Genomic DNA, 15780 nt, shown 5'->3' on the forward strand with positions numbered 1-15780 from the left:
AATGGAAGTTTTTTGAATGCTTATATTGATATTCTTGAGCTTGGTTACATATTCCTTTAATACAGAGCGTAACACAGGCTTCCACGTTTTGGTCTCCTTTCCTGCTATTGCATGGGGATCTGCCTGGGTTAAATATTTTTCTGTTTGTTCTGGCAACAAGTCTTGCTATGTAGCGATAGGCCTGTTGGCTTCCTGCCTACTGACCTCGGTTCATGTTACACACTTTGCTATGCAGAAAGCGCCTTCTGGAGATTTGCCCTCCAGTGGCTGCCATAACCTGGAGGGCTATACATGCCTGTCATTAATTTCTTTTTGTTCTGCTTGTGTTATTTAGGTACTGCTTAATCATTTGCATTTCTGAGCAGTGTGCATGTAAATAAACCACACAGAGAATAAAAAATCTGTCACAAAAGCAAAGTCTGACCAGCAGGCATTTTCTGCTGGAGTGAGGAAGACTTTGTCATGTGCCTGAAGTTCAGCCAGGAGGGTGCCTGTCTCATAGAATTGGAAGGGATCCCAGGGGTCATCTATCCCAACCCCCTGCAATGCAGGAATCTCAGCTCAAGCATCCATGACAGGTGGCCATCCAACCTCTGCTTAGAAACCTCCAAGGAAGCAGAGTTCACAACCTCCCGAGAGAGTCTGTTCCACTGTCAAACAGCTCTTACACTCAGAAAGTTATTCCTGATGTTTAGTTGGAATCTTCTTTCTCGTAACTGGAAGACATCTGTTTGAGTCCTATCCTCCAGAGCAGGAGAAAACAAGCTTGCTCCATCTTCCATGTGACAGCTGATAAGCGGCTTAGCGGCTTAGAAAAGGGAGGTGGGAGGGGAAAAAAACCGTAGGAACTCGCAAGACATTGTCGTCTTGCAAAGCAAGCCCATAGGAAATTCGTTTTGCGAAGCACCTCCAAAACGGAAAACTCTTTCGTCTAGCGAGTTTTCCGTCTTGCGAGGCATTCATCTTGCGGGGCACCACTGTATACTCTTGCACGTTCTGTAGCAGGATAAATAATTTATTATTTATACCCCGCCCATCTGGCTGAGTTTCCCCAGCCACTCTGGGCAGCTCCCAATCGAATGTTAAAAACAATACAGCATTAAATATTAAAAACTTCCCTAAACAGGGCTGCCTTCAGATGTCTTTTAAAGAGATGATAGCTGCTTATTTCCTTCACATCTGAAGGGAGGGTGTTCCACAGGGTGGGCGCCGCTACTGAGAAGGCCCTCTGCCTGGTTCCCTGTAGCTTTGCTTATCGCAATGAGGGAACCGCCAGAAGGCCTTTGGCACTGGATCTCAGTGTCTGGGCTGAATGGGGAGTGGAGACGCTCCTTCAAGTATACAGGACCGAGGCCGTTTAGGGCTTTAAAGGTCAGCACAAACACTTTGAATTGTTCTCAGGAACGTACTGGGAGCCAATGCAGATCCCTCAGGACCGGTGTTATGTGGTCCCGGCAGCCACTCCCAGTCACCAGCCTAGCTGCTGCATTCTGGATTAATTGCAGTTTCCGGGTCACCTTCAACGATAGCCCCACAAACATGGCACAGGTGTTGCAGGTCACAGTAGCCACTCCCTCACCATCCATGTCCTCTTGATTCTGCAGCAGCTCCTTCACTGTCAAGAAGAAGAAGAGTAAATTTATTATTTATACCCTGCCCATCTGGCTGGGTTTCCCCAGCCACTCTGAGCGGCTCCCAATAGAATATTAAAAACACGGTAAAGCATCAAACATGTCTCGTCTCTGGTGGGTGGGAGTTCCACAGAATTGAGCCCACTGAATGCATGGCTTTTGAAGTTACAAGCTATGCACCTGAGCCATTGGGGGCCACCAGCAGAGACTCCCCCAGAGATTTCAGGGTTCGGGCAAGGGTCTAAGGGATCAGATGGTCTTTAAGGTATTCTGGACCCGACTTGTTAAGAGCCTTGCAAATGGATATAACCTGCCCCAGAATGTATGGCTCCACATGGAAGCATGCATTGTTTCAGGCTTCAGAGCAGCACTGCCCACTTAATCACATCCCTTTGCGGAAGTGGCTCTCGTGCAAGTGTCGCATAATGTTTGTTCCGGACTTGCGAGAAATCTATATTTTCGCGTGACAGCATCTACTCTCTGGAACCTCACGCCTGTTGGAATGCCATGCGTACATTCCAGCCAGGGAGGGGAAGTGGCTGGGAAGGGGAAGTGACCTAGGGAAGAATCCCAAGGGTCAGATTCTGCTCCCTCCTGTGTATTGTAAGGATACAGGTGGCAGAAGCTGGGAAGGAGCTTAAGAGAGTCAGCCAGAGCAGATGCTTTTGAGTTAGGTTGACTGGTTGATCACCCTATATCTGAGCTTGGATTTGGGAAGGGAGGTGCTTTTTGGGGACAGGGAATCTGAAACCAGCCAGCTGGAGGTATGTAGCGAAAAAGCAGATGCATGAACCTGATCCTTGGGGGGCGTGGGGGAGAATGTGGATGTTGATGAACTGTTGTTGAACAAGAGTGTGAAGTCTCCCCAGAGCTCAGCTGGGTTTTTGGTTCTTGTCTTAGAGAATGTATTCTGATTGCTAAAAAGGATGCCTAACCTATGATGGAGTGTTCTAAGCACAAATTCAGCCGTAAACAATGTTAACATAAAAAAAAATTTTTTTGGGGGGGGATACAACTCTTTTCTTCCACCCACATTCCTCAGAAACCTGCAAAAGATTATAAGCATGGGATGGAGGTGATAGATTTGGGGAATGCAGGGTGGTGCCTTTTAATTTATCACTAATTGGAACATTAGGCATTTACCTAGGAGTCAGGCCAGTTTGAATTCAAAAGTAGTTTTTAGAATCATGGAATTGTAGAGTTGGAAGGGACCCCTAGGGTCATTTAGAGCAACCCCTGGTAATTCAGGAATCTCAACTAAAGCTGATCTGTGAGGGTTTCCGACTGGCAACTGTTTAACAATAGCAAAAACAAAATCACTTTTTCCACCTGATCAAGGAGGCTGAAATGAAGAGAGCTTGTCAGAAGATTTGTGCATAAAAGTACAGTGGCCTCAGCTCAACCAAAATGATGAAAACTAATTCCTACACTCGGAATATGCTCAGAGACATTCTGGAGTAGCCGGTGTTGGTTCAGAGTAGACCCAGTGATCATAGCTAAGTTAGGTTCATTAATTTCAGTGGGTCTACTGTGAGTGGAACATGGTAGAATGCAGTCCCATGTCTAATCGGAAGTATGTCCTTTCAAATTTAGTGGGGCTTACTCCCAGGTAAGAGGGGATAGGATTGCAACCTTCTTTATTCATATTAATGCAAACTAAACGTTTAGTGTATGTTCCACCCCCTTTTTTGGTATGATTTTGATAGAACTGTACGCATTGCATCATTTGGTGTATAAACAAAAGCCATCCTGAGGGGTATGATTCCAAAAACAAGCAACAGGTTGCTAGTCCTTATGAGTGCAATAAAACTCTTGAAAGTGCATGAACCATGGTGAAATTCAAGAGCTTGGTGGGGGATGAAAAGGATTGTGCATGGATCTTTCATTCCTCAGCCCTCTGGTTAGCAAGAGTTGATCAACCCTTGCGAAAACCATGCCGGCTCTCATCTTTTGCATGATCCATGCAGGTTGTAGACACTTAAGCTACTCTGGGTGTGGAATTTGGAAACCCTTGGAGCAGATTTATCTTCTACTTTTGATGCAGCAGAGAGGGTGGGTAGCACAGGTTACCTAGGTAAAGGTACCCCTGCCCGTACGGGCCAGTCGTGTCCGACTCTAGGGTTGTGCGGCCATCTCACTTAAGAGGCCGGGGGCCAGCGCTGTCCGCAGACACTTCCGGGTCACGTGGCCAGCATGACGAAGCTGCTCTGGCGAGCCGGCACCAGAGCAGCACAAGGAAATGCCATTTACCTTCCCGCTATAAAGCGGTCCCTATTTATCTACTTGCACTTAGGGGCGCTTTTGAACTTTTAGGTGGGCAGGAGCTGGGACCAAAAGACGGGAGCTCACCCCGCTGCGGGGATTCGAACCGCCGACCATGCAATCGGCAATCCCTAGGCGCTGAGGTTTTGCCCACAGTGCCACCCTCGTCCCCTACAGGTTACCTACTTGATGCTTTTAGCACTAAACTGCAAGGGAGCTCTGATTGGGGAAGGGCACCTGCTTTGCATACAGAAGGTCCCGGGTTCAGTCCCTGCCCTCTCCCGGCATGGCTGGGAAATACACTTAGTGGAAATCCTGGAGAACTGATGCCAGTCAGTGCAGACAGCACTGAGCTGGATGAACCAATGGCCTGACACTGTATAAGGCAGCTTCCTATGTTTCTAATAATTTTCACGCTGGAGCAGGGAATTTGAAAGCTCTGTTTGGGCTTTAACAGACCGCTGTTGCCTAGGAATACTGTGTTTTCCCAGCTGCAGTTGGAAGTAGCATTTTGAAAGGAAAAGGTATATGTGTCGGAAGTTTGGGGGGAAGGCACTCCACTGAGCCAGTATTCCTGAGGTGAACAGTATTATCTCTGCTGGCTCATGTACCTTTAGTTTGCAGCCCATTTTCTCCAATACATCCCAGTTCCTCAAGATCAGTCTTTCCCCCAACCCAGATGTTTCTGTGGCTACTGTGTCCATCCACTGTCATTCCCAATGGTTGGTGGTGATGGGAGAGGCAGTCAGCACCATCTTGAGGGCACTAGGTTGGGGGTAGATCAGCCTCCCGCAACCTAGTGCCCAAGTATTGCTGGAAGTCCTAAGAAGTTGTAAACTCCAATATGCACAGCTTGGCACCTTGTTTGAATCTGCCTGCATAGGCATGGCAGCTGGAGGCTCTGCTCCTTTGCCTCTCAAAACATTTCTCCTCCACCTTTCCACGGAACCAGGCTCGCAGTGTACGAAGATCAGGGCTGCAATCTAAAAGCCACAACACAAAAGGAAAATGAATTGGGGAGGGGGGAGGAGGAAAAAACCCAAGGTCAGGTACTGGGTATTAGTTATAGAGTTCAGCAGGTCATGGAGCTTAATCTAAGCAGCAAAATGAATGGGCTGCTTCATTCTCTACCCTTCTGGTAGTCTCACTGATGTTAGGAGAGACAGAGGGGGGTTTCACTTGTTCACATTCTATGACCCTGAATCAGTTGAACCAACAGAGGGTGTTGCAGATTCAACAGTTTGGCCCCAAGTGATTCCTTAGTTGTGATCCCTCCATTGCAGGGACTTGATGACTTTTGGGCTCCTTTTCAGCTCTGCAGTTCAGGAAGGAGATGAGAGTGTCCTTTTGAGAGGCAATCCCTTCACTTGATCCATGTCTTTTAACAGGAAAGCAGTAAGGGAGGTAAAGGTATATAAAGACATGGGGATAAGGGTTAGGCCAGCGCTGCCCCACCCCCAGCTCCAATAAATCTCCCCATCTCCCTTCCAGAATGTTGTCACATCCATGTTGTTGTTTTAAGTGTGCCTGTTGGGTTCAAAATATGGATTTAGAGGGGAAATGGTGCACTTGGAAAGCTGATAATGTGCAGCTTGAAAAAAATGGGGAGGAGGTTAGACGTGTTCAGTGTATGCATTTATTAAGCACTTAAATAACAGGTAAACGGATTTCAGATGTCTACAAAAAGTCATATAATTGTTTAACTCTTTGACATCTGACGAAAGGGCGTTCCACAGAGAGAGCTCAACTACCAAGAAGGCCCTCTGCCAGGTTCCCTATAACTTTCACTTATTGCAATGAGGGAACCACTATGGATACATGGATGGGGAATTTGCGCAGTTGGAAAATCTGCTTTTAAAAACAAAAAAACCCGATCGCTAATATACAATTCAGTCAATCAAAATCATAGGAGATTGCTCGACTGGAATTCCCTCGCCTATCTGGGGAATGGCAGTGTTCTGTAAAAAGTTGCCTGACAAGTTGGTGGAGAAAGTAGTTAGATGAGCAAAAAGCTCTGTTGATTCAGTGATGCGTGATATTCCAACCCACCCTTTCCCCCAGGCCCTACACAAGTTCCATAGCTGCAGAAGCAGATACAAGTGAAAAAATTCTTCTCTTGTCAAATGCAAATGCTATGCCCTGAATTGCTGTGACCTGCCCTAATATTTGGCACACTGAAGAGGCCTGCAGATTTTTGTGGCATTCTTAGTGATAGATTGGAGGATATCAGGTAGCATTCCCTGAGTGGGGGCCATGCTTTAGAATTTCAGTGGTACCTCAGGTTACATACGCTTCAGGTTACAGACTCCGCCAACCCAAAAATAGTACCTTGGGTTAAGAACTTTGCTTCAGGATGAGAACAGAAATCGTGCTCTGGCGGCCCGGCGGCAGCAGGAGGCCCCATTAGCTAAAGTGGTGCTTCAGGTTAAGAACAGTTTCAGGTTAAGAAAGGACCTCCGAAACGAATTAAGTACTTAACCTGAGGTACCACTGTATATCAGTGCTTCTTTCAGGATAAAAAATGAGGTGCTGGTACACGTGATAAAAATGCTGTGATTTCCAGCACAAAATGGCTGCCATAGGCAGCAAAAACGGGTGACAGTAGTACGTACCAGCAAGTATGCACCAGCACAAAAGCAGCACCATTTCAAATACCCAGGAGAGAGAATGGCTGCATGGTGAGACCTTTTATCCGAGGAGCTCAAGGTTGATGTACACACTACTTCCCTTCTCCATTTTATCCTTGCAACAACCACGTGAGGTTGGTTGGGATCAGAGACAGAAACTGACCCAAGGTCACCCAATGGGCTCTGTGGCTGAGAGGGAATTTGAACCCTGCTCTCCCAGGTCCTAGTCCGACACCCTGACCATAGCACCACACAGGCTGGAGCTGGGATGTAACCTGGAAGTACTTTATAGGATGCCTGGGTCAATGGGAGCCAATGAAAAAAAGAGTCAGAGCTCTCTGTGACCCTGCCAAAATCAGTGACTGCCTTCAGTGGTCTTCCTCTTCCAATCAAAATCTTCTTTAGCCATGGAGTCTTCCATTTGCTAGAGAACGGTTTGCTTTGCTTGAAGCTATTGGTATTTTGTAGACAGGACCTCCTGCTTTGTGTGTGCGCGCATGTTAATTATTTAAATGGCATGTCCTTAAAAACCATTAACAAGTTCCCCAAAGATAAATACAGGAGCTTCTTCTCAAGCTATAGCAGGAAATGAAATGACTTGTGGCTTCTGTTAATTATCTCAAATTGTTAGCAAGAAGGGCGGCTCCCTTGAAGCTTTTAATTTATCTGTTGGACTTGGAGGGGCTAACAAACGTTTTTGTGCAGTGGTGGCAGAGGAGGAAATCTGTGTCTGTTGTACAATTTTCAGCATACAGATTGTAACTTAACCTGCGTGTATCTGTGGTGAGGGAAGTGAGATGGTTTTGACAAGGGCTGGTGCAGCTGGGGTTTAAATAGCTTATGTATGTGTGTTTACCTTGCACATTTATGAACACTGATTCTATATTTGAAACCTTTGAATTCTTATAACAGGGGGAATAGGGATCCCTTACAGCTCTCATTACCTTTTATAAACTGCAGCTCCCAGGATGCTTTGGGGGAGCCATGCATGTTTAATGCGGTATATTAGTGCTTTTAATGTGTGTTGTGACAGTGTCTGTATTGGTAGCTGTTTGTAGTATGGCACATAGAAGGGCCTTGTGAATGTGGCCTCAATCTGTGGGGTGATAAAGAGCTACTTAGACTTGGCTGCTGTTACTCATTTCTTAATTGCTCCTTCTCTCACCTTCTTAGGCTTCTGTTTGCCTTGTGATGAGGTTCCTTTAAGTGTCTTCTTGCAAGCTATCCTGCTCAATTCCCTTCAAGTAATTAATACTCCATTTAAAGAGGAAGGAAGGAACCGGGAGTTTAAGGACACAATTATTTCTCTTGGTGCAAACCTTCTGAGTTTAATTTCTCTGACACGTGTCCTTGGGGCCAAATGTGACCTTCCAGACCTCTCTACCTGGTCCTAGGGATTCTCCCAGCCTATATGTCATCCTCAGCAACACCCCTGTCTCAAGGCCACACCTCTCACTGGCACCAGCTGACTCCTTATCTTCCTTTGGAATGTGTCCTTTAAACTTTGATTATGCCCCTTTCATCCCTGCATTGTAGATAGAGGGGTGTGTGTGTGTGTGTGCGCGTGCGTGCGTGCGTGCGCGAAATCTAGGCTGCTGTACAAAGGTAAAATCTGCAGTCATTGTTTTTGCCCACATTTGTATCTGGCCCTGTGTACAACTGGCATATAGCCGCCAGAAGAATGCTCAGGTGGGAATGGGGCAGGATTCCCCCCCCCCCTAAAGATATTCTAAAAGTACTTTCTGGATATCTTCAGGTGCTCATGAACTTGCTGACAGCTTCCTTTTTCTGTGTGGATGGCACAATTTTGGCTTAATAATAATAATAATAATAGTTGTTGTTGTTGTTGTTGTTGTTGTTGTTGTTGTTGTTGTTTCATTACATTCCACTTTTCTCCTAAGCTGAGATTCAAGGTGGCTTCCAACATTTTAAAACATTTAAAACATTATAAAATAAAAAGTAATAAAAACAAACTGGGTTAAAAACAATAGTCAAAATGCATCTAAGCACATTGAGAACCAGCAACTAGTATCCAGTAGCCTAGTGGCCAGCATTGCCTGGACCTTAGTTTTCAAAGGCCTGCCTGAATGGGAAGGTCTTCTCCTGCCAGTGGAAGGATAATAATAATAATAATAATAATAATAATAATAATACAGTGGTGCCTCGCAAGATGAAATTAATCGGTTCCGCGAGTCTCTTCGTCTTGCGAAGCAACCCTATTAGCGGATTAGCACTATTAGCGGTTTAGCGGCTATTAAAGGCTTAGCGGCTATTAAAGGCTTAGCGGATTAGCGGCTAAAAGGCTATTAGCGGCTTAGAAAAAGGGGGGGAAGCGGAAAAAATTTGGAACACTCTCAAGACGTTTTCGTCTTGCGAAGCAGCTCAAAAACGGAAAACCCTTTCGTCTAGCGGGTTTTCCATCTTGCGAGGCATTCGTCTTGCAGGGCACCACAATAATAATAATAATAATAATAATAATAATAATAATAATAATAATAATAATAATAATAATTTATTATTTATACCCTGCCCATCTGGCTGAGCCTCCCCAGCCACTCTGGGCAGCTCCCAATCAAGTGTTAAAAAACAGTACAGCATTACATATTAAAAACTTCCCTGAACAGGGCTGCCTTAAGATGTCTTCTGAATGTCAGGTAGTTGTTTATCTCTTTGACATCTGGTGGGAGGGCGTTCCACAGGGCGGCGCCACTACCGAGAAGGCCCTCTGTCTGGTTCCCTGTAACTTGGCCTCTTGCAGTGAGGGAACCGCCAGAAGGCCCTCGGTGCTGGACTTCAGTGTCCGGGCAGAATGATGGGGGTGGAGATGCTCCTTCAGATATACTGGACCGAGGCCGTTTAGGGCTTTAAAGGTCAGCACCAACACTTTGAATCGTGCTCGGAAATGTACTGGGAGCCAATGCAGATCTCTCAGAACCGGTGTTATGTGGTCCCGGCGGCCCCTCCAAAGAGGGAGCCTATCTAATGTGTCATGGGAGGAAATCCCACAATGTGGAAGCAGCCATCTGTCACCAACATCTGTCCTTCTGTTTCAGATGGGACCAAGAGAAGGTGCTCACCCATGGAGCTTAGCACCCAGGCAAATAAATGCCTTGGCACACATAGCCTGAACATCTGAAATGGAAGGACATAGTAATATATGAATACATTTTTGGAACCCTGGACTTTGCTTTTCTCCTCCTGTATCCTTCACATGCAAATACACAAGTGAAAATAATTTCCCATCTCTAGTTATGAGCTCCTAAGAACTGGATCAGGCCAGTGGCCCATTTGGTTCAGCCTCATGTTCTCACAGTTGGCTGCTGGATGCCCCAATGAGAAGCCTACAGGCAGGACCTGAGTATACCAACTTTTCCCCCACGGGATTCCTAGCATCTGGTATTCAGAAGCATGCTCCCTTTGGCGGTGGAGGCAGAATGTTGCCATCATGGCTAGTGCCCCTTTTATAGCCCTTTTTTGCTTAACCCTCCTTTCAAACCACCCAGGTTGGTGGCCAGCACTGCATCTTGTGGAAGCAAATACCATAGTTTAGCTGTGGAATGTGTGAAGAAATTCTTTCCTCCTAAATCTTCCAACACTCAGCATGCTTTATCTCTGTTGGAGTGGTTCTGCATTGGCAAATGCCCCAGACCCCTTCTTTACGCTGGATTATTCTAGTTTTGGATTTGGCTACTTCTGCTTTTACAGAACGGACTTCACCCCTTTTATCCAAGGAGGTGTTTGATCACAAGCTTTATCTGCACAGAAATGTAATTGTGTCGTGGACATCCTCTCTTGCAGCAACTATTTTCCTTTCAAAGTGGCTTTAGGGGAGGAAATTGTGGGGAGGTAAATGAACTTTCTCTTTTACTGGGTTGTTGTTTTTTCTTCTTCTTCTTTTTACTTCCTTGCAACCAGCTTGGGAATTTTCTTCTTTTAACTTCAAATGTTGTAAACCAGGGTTTCCCAAAATTGGGTTTCCAGCTGATTTTGGACTACAGTTCCCATCATACCTTACCACTGGTCCTACTAGGTGGGGATGATGGGAGTTGTAGTCCAACAACAACAAAATTCACAGGAGTGCAGTTTCTTTCAGGAAGTGTGAAATAGGTGAGTTCACATGGAAATAAAAGGCACGGACCAGATTTCTCTTGCATTCCAACTCTCATTGGCAGCAGCTCCCCAGGGTTTCAGGCAGGCGAAGTTCCCAGCTCTACTTGGAGATGCCAGGGATTGAAACCTTTGAACCTTCTGCATGCAAAGCTATTGCTGTTGCTGTGACCTACGTTCATTCCCTTGGAAGCAAGGGAAATAAATAATCAATTGGGCGCTCAGCATTAAACAAGGAACAATCAAAACAGGAACCTTCAACTTAGTCTTATTTAAGTTTGCGTGTGTGCGCGCACATGTGCAAAGAGAGAGGCTGAGGCTTTAAAAGCCCCTCTCTGAAGGTAGTGCAAACAGGATCTTAAGAACATATGCCAGTAATTAGATTAGGCTTTCAGCCCAAACCCTCACATTGATCATGCTGATAACAACATTACTTTTGTAAGAGGATTTTTAAAAATATTTTTTTAAAAAAAGAAAATGCAAACCTAGAAGCTAAAAATAGCAAAGTTGTCTAGACATGTCGTTACTTTGTAGGGATTATATAAAGTCACACCATACCACTTCTGGCCATTTCCTTGTGTCCCTTAATGTTCTCATCTGTGTTGCTAACAAAAAACCAGTGTTGATTAGGCTGGAAGAAATAAGTATTTGCTCTTAAATACTTAGTTCTGTCTCCTTAGATTTAAGGTGAGTATAGTAGACAGACTTTGTCAAACAGGAGGAAATTCATCCTCAAAAAAAGAGAGAGAGAGCTCTGAATAAAGTATGCATCTCTTTCTCTATACCTTAGTTTTATAAGCAAACTGTAGTTCTCATGGTTGCCAGTAGGCTTGATGAAAGAACAGGTGAGTGAGCAAATGGAGTGTTGCACAGCCCATATGATTTATTAAGAAGGAATGGCATTTAGTGGATGGGGCTGCCTCCTCTCCCTTAAGAGGATTGAGTCTATAGTGAATAGACTGTTGTTCTTTTTATGAGGGGTGGGTGGAACCTGAGTTCAGATCCTTACTCTGCCACGAAGCATTCTGGGTGGCACCAACAGAATCACTTCTTTGGTTCTCACAGAAAGCCTAAATGGTCAGAAGCCTCTACTTGCCTGTAGTAGCTGCTGATTCTGACATGGGATGGTTAGCTAGAGAGTTCCACTGCAACTCCTTGAGGATTGCTACCTTGCTTCCCTTCTAGTGGAGCTGGGGTTCTTGCTGCAGCGCCAGTGGCTTATAGGGATTATGCTGCGAATTCTTCTTTCTTTCCTGCTATTGCAAAGAAGGAGAAGAGTTTCTTTGAAAAGGAAGGTGGGCATATGAATTATATTAAGTGAGAAATCATCCGAATGAATAAATAAAAGCATGCAAGACGAACTGGCAAGCATCAGCCGGTGTTCAGAGAGAGAGGCTCAAATGGAGTGCTGCAGTTGACAACAGTCTCTGTCACCATCTTAAGCGATAGCTGCTACTGTTGAATGAAGGCTTCTGACAACTAAGCATGTGTTTCAGATACAGCTCAAGCTGGGCAGTCCATGCCTATCAGACAACAGTAGCAAAGCCACTTTCAGTTTCTCCAACCTGTGAAGAAGCTGGTGCTGGAATCTTTATACAGTGGTACCTCAGGTTAAGTACTTAATTCGTTACGGAGGTCCGTACTTAACCTGAAACTGTTCTTAACCTGCTGCTGCCTCGCCGCCGGAACCCAATTTCTGTTCTTATCCTGAAGCAAAGTTCTTAACCTGAAGCACTATTTCTAGGTTAGCGGAGTGTGTAATCTGAAGCGTATGTAACCTGAAGCGTATGTAACCCGAGTTACCACTGTATAGGGGTCAGAGAAGAACACATGACTTTCTCCAGCCTATCACTGACCAGACTCTTCATGCTGGATTTGCACCATATCTTGTCAACGTGTTATATTTATGAACTCTCAATCTTCAAATAGTTGTCTAAATTGAAGGGTGGATTAACTGACTGCCTAGCAGGGAGTATTTCTGCCTGCACACCATGTGACCGATTTCCCTTCATTTTTCGAACCACAGGCCTGTGAGGAAGGACAGAGGCTTTTGTGTTTCTCCCTTTAACCTCCAAACCCCCTCAAGAAGTAGTAGCCAAAGGTAGTTTTACCTTGATTAATATTTTATGTGGGGTTCTCTTTAATCAGTTGACTCACTGGTGACAATAGTTTTAGGACTGACACACACACACACACACACACACACACACACCCTTTGCTTTTGATCCTTCTCTCCATTGGAGGAGAGAGACTTAATGAGGTAATAAAAGCCTCAGGCCAGCGTTAATTAGGTGTAAAAGGCGAGCTGTGCCCCTGTATTAGCTATAGTGTGCTTTACCTGTCCTTTTTTCCTCTTCCTTCACCAACTCTTGGCTATTGATATTTTTTCCAGGTTGCACAGACGGCAGATGGCTTGGATGCTGACCTCTGGAAAGATGGCCTGTTTAAATCCAAGGTCACACGATATTTGTGCTTCACACGGACCTTTTCTAAAGAGAATGTGAGTGGCTTGCTTCTCAAGCTTGGGTGTTTGTTTCTTGGGCTGGTCAGGGAACAAGAAAGGTTGTAGTAGGAAGCAGAACAAACCAAATTTCTATCAAGCTTTCTTTCCTGGTTGCCTGTTGAAGGTTTTTAACTCGCCACAGGTGAGCAGGTAAATGTACTGTTCATATGCTGCATTAATGTTTTGATGTCCCACTGAAGGAGAAAGTGTCACATAATCTATGGATATTGTTCAAGTGATTTGTTGCTACTTTAAGACTACTACCACCCACTACATTTTGAGTTAAGATGCGTCCTGTTTGGCATGAGTATTGATTTTCTCACCAATATTCACACATGCTTTCATCTCAGATGTCTTGATGATGGAATAAAAGCTCACACGTTTTGCTGCTTAAGAGAGTTTTGTGATTAAGTAGTCTAAGTGTTTCTTTTTTAAAAAAAATAAAAAAAACAATTTGGAAATGTGGCTTTTGCAAGTCACCCCTTTAAAAACAAGTTTCAGCAAGGGGTATGCAGACATCTTTGCATGGGATACTGTTGGAATGGGAGGATCCTAAATACTGACCCACATAGGCAGCTTGGGAAATGCTGGCTCAAGGGCAGTCTAGTATGCGGCCTTTCAGATGTTCCTGAGCTACAGCTCCCATCATACCTGACTAATTGGCCATCCTGTCTGGAACTTACGGGAATTGCAATCTAGCAACATTTGGAGGAGGGACGCAGGTGGTGCTGTGGGTTAAACCACAGAGCCTAGGACTTGCCGATCAGAAGGTCGGCGGTTCGAATCCCAGCGACAGGGTGAGCTCCCGTTGCTTGGTCCCTGCTCCTGCCAACCTAGCAGTTCGAAAGCACCTCAAAGTGCAAGTAGATAAATAGGTACCACTCTGGCGGGAAGGTAAACGGTGTTTCCGTGCGCTGCTCTGGTTCGCCAGAAGTGGCTTAGTCATGCTGGCCACATGACCCGGAAGCTGTATGCCGGCTCCCTCAGCCAATAAAGCGAGATGAGTGCCGCAACCCCAGAGTCGGTCACAACTGGACCTAATGGTCAGGGGTCCCTTTACTTTACTTTAACATCTGGAGGGCACCAAATGGGCAACCCCTGTGCTACTTGAAAAGGCTAAAAAGCGGGGTGGAACCTGCAACAATCAGTTGCAGTGTGAAGTGCTTCCTGTTCAGAAACTGCATTCCATTCTCCCTTCCTCCAGTTTCCCATTCCACATGCATTCCATGGCCATTGACCACACCCAGTCTTAACTGGGCTGGGCTTGCCTCCCACTCCCTGCTTTGTTCCCCTCCTCGCAAATATTTTTTTGTACTTTTACAGACATTAGGATTTCCCCCTCAAGCCTGCAGGTTCCTCCCACTTTCTGTGTATATCTCACCTTTTCGCATACATTAAGGAGCGGCACTGACAGCCCGAACATCAGAGGATCTGTTGGTGTGTTCATGAGGTTTTTCTTTCTCCAGTGCTTGATTAATCAGGGAAGACGTCAGTTTGGATTCCATGTACTATTCCTTGTTCCAGCTGGCTTGCAGATGCTGCTCTTCTTTCTTTCCCCCCAGGAACTTTTCTTGTTTTTGGACCTTGCAACAAAATACATGTAGAGCTAATTAGCCAGATTCATTACATATGTCTTTGCTCTCCAGATAAGAGCTGTTTGCTGGATACGTTTAAGCACCCTGGGTTGTGCCCAATACTAGTCCTTTTCTGAGTAGACCCATTGATATGAATGAATCTAAGGTAGTTGTTTCCGATTAACTTTGGTGGGTCTACTCGATGAGTTGGATTAGCATCAACTATAACCCTCTCACTCTCCCCCAAAGTTCGTTTGATCAAAGTAGGGTTCTTTCAATGTCACAATGGCCGTGTACACAGAACGAATTTAAATCACATGACATCACCCCCCCAAAAAAATTTGACTTTTGGGAGTTGTAGTTTAAGGGTGCTGGGAATTGTAGCACTGTGGGTAGTAAATTACAGTTCCCAGCATTCTTAGGGGGAAGTCATGTGGTTTAAATGTGTGGTGTGTATGCAGCCAGATTAGTTCCCCATTTAAATTTTGAAGGCAGCCTTTTTGCCCCTTTCCCTGTCCCTAAATGCAACCCCCACTGAATCCCAAAGTACTTGGGTAGCTTTCCACACCCCACAAGCACAGCAACACATAATTGATTGAAATTGATTTTTTTAAAAACTAAATTTCCCCCCCACAACTGGACGGCAGGTTGAGTGGAGCTGGACTAGGTGAAGAATAGAATCATAGTGAATGAATTTCTAGATCAAATAGACAGGTGGCCTCTGCTTAAAAACATCCAAGGAAGAAGAGTTCACCACCTCTCATGGGAGTCGCTTCCACTGTCACAAACAGCTCTTAATGTCAGAAGGTTCTGACAGCTGTTAGGACACCTATATCCCCCTCCCAGAGCTACAATTTCCAGAGTTCCCTGGAAAGAGAGATTAATTATTAAACTGTTCTGAGAATTGTAGCTTTGTAAGGGGTCTCCTAACAACTCTCAGCATACTTAACAAACTACAGCTCCCAAAATTATTTGAGGGGAAATCATGACATAAGCCCAACTTAGTTGGATGCAAACCTGTTTGTCGAATTCAGCGTCCTGGGAATGGCACTTTTAATAATAGTACTGCAATAATG

General features: G+C 45.1%; 1 protein-coding gene across 4 annotated transcripts in view; it reads left to right on the forward strand.

Annotated features, from left to right (window-relative positions):
• The window catches only part of MVB12B (multivesicular body subunit 12B), a 94222-nt gene that overhangs the window by 13396 nt on the left and 65046 nt on the right, over positions 1-15780 (forward strand). For all 4 annotated transcript variants that reach the window (XM_082207763.1, XM_082207762.1, XM_082207764.1 and 1 more), the window contains exon 3: positions 13020-13127. In XM_082207763.1, the coding sequence (XP_082063889.1) occupies positions 13020-13127 (108 nt within the window). The remainder of the gene's footprint in view (positions 1-13019; positions 13128-15780) is intronic.

The sequence above is a fragment of the Podarcis vaucheri genome (genome assembly GCF_965113315.1).
Source record: "Podarcis vaucheri genome assembly, chromosome: Z".
In the NCBI taxonomy this organism is placed as follows: Eukaryota; Metazoa; Chordata; class Lepidosauria; order Squamata; family Lacertidae; genus Podarcis; species Podarcis vaucheri.